Below are 4,861 nucleotides of genomic sequence, written 5' to 3'. Positions count from 1 at the left end.
AGTATAAGTCGTGATGTAGCAAAGCAAAATTTGGAAATAAGCTGCTGTGATTATGATAATTTTAGCAGAAAGTTCACGGCACACAACACGTACCTAGACAAAGTACCTTGAGAGCTTTTCTACAGCCATGCCCAGCTGCTTACTGCCCTCCCTTCATCTCAATAAAAATACCAAGACATTGGATGGAAAATGATTGGAGAAGAGCATCAGAGTCTCAAGAATGGTGGAGGAAATGTGAAGGACTGGGAGAGCTTTGGTGCTGGAAAAGTGGAAAATTTGTACATGGTAAAAGGAATCACAAAACAGGTCATGTTCACACGTAGCATATTTGGTGCGGACTTTCCACAGCAAAATAATCTGCACCATTTGGGGCAGATTTTCATGTGGATCCGCGATTTTCCACTCGCATATAAAAATCACAGCATTACGCAGTTTGGCTGCGATTTTCTGCGATGAACCTATCATTGATTATAGGTTAATTGCAGAAAATTGCAGAGACCTAGCGTTCTCACGCAGTTGAAATCCACTGTGGGAAAATGCTACGCTCGTGGACCGGCGGCCATAGGCCACTCTCAGTTGGCAAACTGCTGCCATTTTACTGTAGTTTTCGGATGCCTCCTACTGAAAAAAGCAATGGGGACAGTAGAGGAGGTGTATATATTGTTTTTTTATTTCATAGCCTCCTCTGCTTAGTAACTGCCCGCCAGTCAGGCCTCCCTGAGATGTGGGCCACATAGCAGTTGCTTTGCTGCTATGATGGTGGTAGGACATGACTTGGCCACCAGAATATTTATGGTTCAAAAGGATTTTATTGGTCTGCCATGCTTACATAATGTGTACAATATTATGCGGAGATGTCAATAGACAAACTATATAAACAATCTAAACTTCTATTCTTTTCTTGTCTTGTCTTGTCTTGTCTTGTTGTCTTCTTTCCTGTAATATAATCTCTTGCTATAAGGCAGTTTATTTTCTTAACTAAACATTTTTGAACAACTCCAAAATATCTGGTTCTTATACTATGTTTTTTTTTTGTTTTTTTTTTTAATTATACATTTTATTCAGGATATAAAGTCTCTCATAACACCATTGTTTGCATTCAGCACCTATGGGAGAAGTTACATGCTATCTGTAAACCTTTTGTGCTTGTACACGGATGTGAGTATCAATCCAGTACAAAACAGTGTGACTGCGACAGTAATAATGCCCACGGCTGGTCCATGTCGTTTATTGCCCACTGGCACCTGGAGAACAAGTTTCTTATTAGCCTCAGTGTAAGGTAAGGCCATCCACTGGCATCTTATTCCATCAGTAGGTCCACAAGGAGCTTCAACTAAAGGGTAATCCAAGCAGCCGTTCAAAAGAAAGTCTTTCCTGCAGCGAATGAGCAGTTGAGGACTGGACAGCACAATGGAGGCTTCACTGACTTGTGCAGACGGGCGGTGGTATCTAGCATGGATCGGCACTGAGGAGATGAAGCAATCATCACACGACTCGTCGCGTCTTGTATACACCAGTGCATTCAGTTCTGTGGACAGATACTCTGGAGCTTCTAAATCCACTGCATTCAGCAAAACGACCTCTGTTAGATTGTGCTGTCTCAGAGAAGATAGCTGATAGGGATCCAGAAACAGCCCGGATGGAATAGTCTCCTGGAGTAATATGCTGCAGCCGTCTATCTGCTCTGCAGAACTGTGAAGCTTCACTCTGGTTACCAGATCCCTGTGAAATCCACTTTTCAAGATGCCTCTGCTAACCGTTACTGCGGGGCAGGACGTTTCTGCAGCTGTCCTAATCCCGAACCAGAAGAGACTGCTCAGCAGTAAGAAGGTGGAGGCATCTGCCGATCTCAGCATGTCAATATCTTCCGCTCATCCTGCAGCCACTTCCGCCTCGTACATGCTAGTGGGCTAAAAGGTTCTTATACTATGTTTAGATATATTTTCCTAAATTAATTATAACATACAACTGGAATTGATAATTGGAGTAAAATAGAATATAGAAAAAATAGAGAGGAGAGATGAGATGGGACGGGGGGAAAGGAGGGGGGGAAATAGGGAGTGTTGTGTGGGGTGAAATCCGGTCTAAGTCCCATGAAGATTGGGTTGTATCTACTGTTTGGGGGGTTAATGATCCGTTGGTTGTGGTATAACTACGGTCGTGTTCGTGATTGGGGGGGCACCGGTTTCCAACCAAGTAGTTAGGTCTGAAGAGTGTCGGAACTGATCCCAGATCATCCAGGTAACAATATGTTTCTCATACCTTAGTTCATCTTTAGCACATAACTCTTCCATACGTTTTATCTGATCCATGGCCTCCAGCCACATTATTCTAGTGGGGGGTGACGTAGATTTCCAAACTCTGGGTATTATTTGTCTCATAGTCAGAACAAAGAATCTGAGTAAGGATTTTTTAGCTTGTGTCACTGGTCCGGGGAGCATAGATAGTAATGCAATCTCTGGTGTAAATAAAACGTGGTTTCTACTGACCGCCGTGTAAAGGGCATTGACCTCCTGCCAAAGGGGTTGAATGCGAGGGCATGACCACCATAGGTGGATAAATGACCCTTTTTCTGTTGTGCATCTCCAGCAGGTATCCGGATACTGGGGGAATATCCTGGCTAATTTCACTGGGGTCTGGTACCATCTTATTAGAATTTTATAATTTAACTCCTGTATTCTGTTAGAGATAGTGATTTTGTGTGATAGGATGTATGCCTTTTCCCAGGACTCCTCTGGGGGGATGTCAGTCAGGTCTTGTTCCCAATTCCTTATTATATCTCTCCCACTGTTTTGGGTGTCTCTTTCGATCAGCATCCGATACAATGCCGATATTGTTGATTGTTCTGAAGTGGGTGAGATGCTTATTTTCTCGAAAGAGGTAATGGGATGGCTTAGTTGTTGGATGGTTCCTAGTGACCTGATGTAGTGTCTAAGCTGTAGATACTGGAACCATGCTCCGGGCTGGGGTCTCCCATCTCCCTGTATATCGTTCAACGGCCTGAGTCCCTCTTCCGAGACCACGTCCCGGACTCTTATCATGGTATTTGGTGAGTTTTGTATCAGAGGTATGCCTCTGAAAAAGTCAGGGCACTCGGGGTTGCCTGTCAGGGGAGTCAAGGGACCGGGTTTGTTGATTAGGCCTTTTGTGGTCGCGTATTCTAACCAGGCTGTGATCATGTTTTCTGTAAAGGGTGATAGTCCCTGACCTCTGTGATGCCCTTTGCCCGGTAGCCATGTGAGACCCAGTCCCTTAAAGGGGGTTGAGTTTTGTTCCGCTCTTGCCCATAATTTTTGCGTTCCGTCGCGCTGTAATTCTAGGATGTGTTTAGTTAGAGAAGCCTTGTGGTACAAGGCTAGGTTTGGGATGCCCATTCCCCCTAAGTCTTTGGGTGCTGTCAGAGCCCTCCAATTTCGTCTTGGTCTGTTGTTTCCCCAAATAAATTTCATCATGGATCTCCTAATCTTTAGAAGGAATGTCCTGGGTAGCTTTATGGGTACCGTCTGAAACATGTACAAAAATCTAGGGAGGGCGTTCATTTTGACGGTGTTAATCTTTCCAAACCAGGACAGATGGACCGTCTTCCATCTATCAAAGTCCGTCTCTAATTTGGTTAGAAGAGTTTTGTAGTTTTTCTGGAAGAGCTGGTCTAGGTCTGGTGTTATCGTGACCCCTAGGTACTTGATCTCGTCCTGTCTCCAGGCAAAAGGAAGGGATGGTTTTAAGGTGGCGACTTCTAAGTCTGTTAGTGTGATATTTAAGATTACTGATTTACTCAGGTTTACTTTAAAGTTAGAGAGCTGTCCAAACCTTTTAAATTCCTCTAATATGTTGGGAAGACCTATCCTGGGGTTTGTGATGTACAGTAAAAGGTCGTCCGCATATAGAGCTGTTTTATGTTCGGTGTCATCCAGCTTAATCCTGCATATATCCGGGTTTGCTCGGAGGGCATTTGCCAGGGTTTCCATAACCAATATGTATAGGGAGGGAGACAGGGGACACCCTTGACGCGTTCCATTGCAGATCTGGATTGGGTCCGACAGCTGGCCGTTGACTCGGATGCGAGCCGTGGGGTCTCTGTATAAAGCCATTATTCTGCTCCTGAGTTTGGGACCGCAGCCGACCCTCCCCAGGACTGCCTCCAGGAACCCCCAGCCTACCCTGTCAAATGCTTTCTCCGCATCTACCGATAGGAGACAGAGGGGGTCCCTAGATTTAACTGCTCGTGATATAAGAGCCAGCGTTCTTATCGTGTTGTCCCCTGCCTCCCCCCCCCCGAGACAAAGCCAGCCTGGTCTTTGTGAACTAATGATGGTATGTGTGTTTGTAGACGGGTGGCCAGGATCTTTGCATAGATTTTTGTGTCAATGTTTAAGAGGGAGATCGGCCTGTAGCTACCACAGGCTGATGGATCTTTGCCCGGTTTTGGGATGACTGTAATCACCGCTTGTAGGCCTTGGGTTGTAAAAGGGCATGTGTGCGAGATGGAGTTGAAGGTGTGGAGTAGTAGGGGGGCTAAGTGTTCCTCCAGGAGCTTAAAAAATCGGGGCGTGTACCCGTCTGGCCCGGGGCTCTTTCCTAGTTTAAGCGTTTTGATTGCCTCTTTTACCTCCTGAAGTGTAAAGTCCTCTTCTAGTAAGGTCTGATCAGAGTCCGATATCCGTGCTGAGACGTGTTCGTCTAAATATGCGTCTCTTTCCTGCATTATGTTCGTCCCCTTTCTCCCGTATCTGTCTGGTAGGTTGTATAGGTCGCGGTAATATTGGTGAAAGCTATTTATTATTTTTGTGTTGGTGTGGACTAATCCTTCCTTTTGTGTTTGAATGGCGAAAACATATGTCTGTGGGGTCCTGGGGTTTAG

General features: G+C 45.2%; 1 protein-coding gene across 1 annotated transcript; it reads right to left on the bottom strand.

Annotated features, from left to right (window-relative positions):
- Nucleotides 1-1,049: 1,049 nt before the first annotated feature.
- On the bottom strand, nt 1,050-1,899 carry LOC136610754 (phosphatidylinositol-glycan biosynthesis class X protein-like). Its single transcript, XM_066589966.1, has one exon. It carries the CDS (start codon nt 1,854-1,856, stop codon nt 1,119-1,121), a length of 738 nt encoding a protein of 245 aa, XP_066446063.1. The 5' UTR covers nt 1,857-1,899; the 3' UTR covers nt 1,050-1,118.
- Nucleotides 1,900-4,861: the final 2,962 nt, after the last annotated feature.

Source organism: Eleutherodactylus coqui, chromosome 2 (genome assembly GCF_035609145.1).
Source record: "Eleutherodactylus coqui strain aEleCoq1 chromosome 2, aEleCoq1.hap1, whole genome shotgun sequence".
Classification (NCBI taxonomy): domain Eukaryota; kingdom Metazoa; phylum Chordata; class Amphibia; order Anura; family Eleutherodactylidae; genus Eleutherodactylus; species Eleutherodactylus coqui.
The sequence above is the reverse complement of the archived record's forward strand: the minus strand, read 5'-3'. Positions and strand labels throughout refer to the sequence as shown.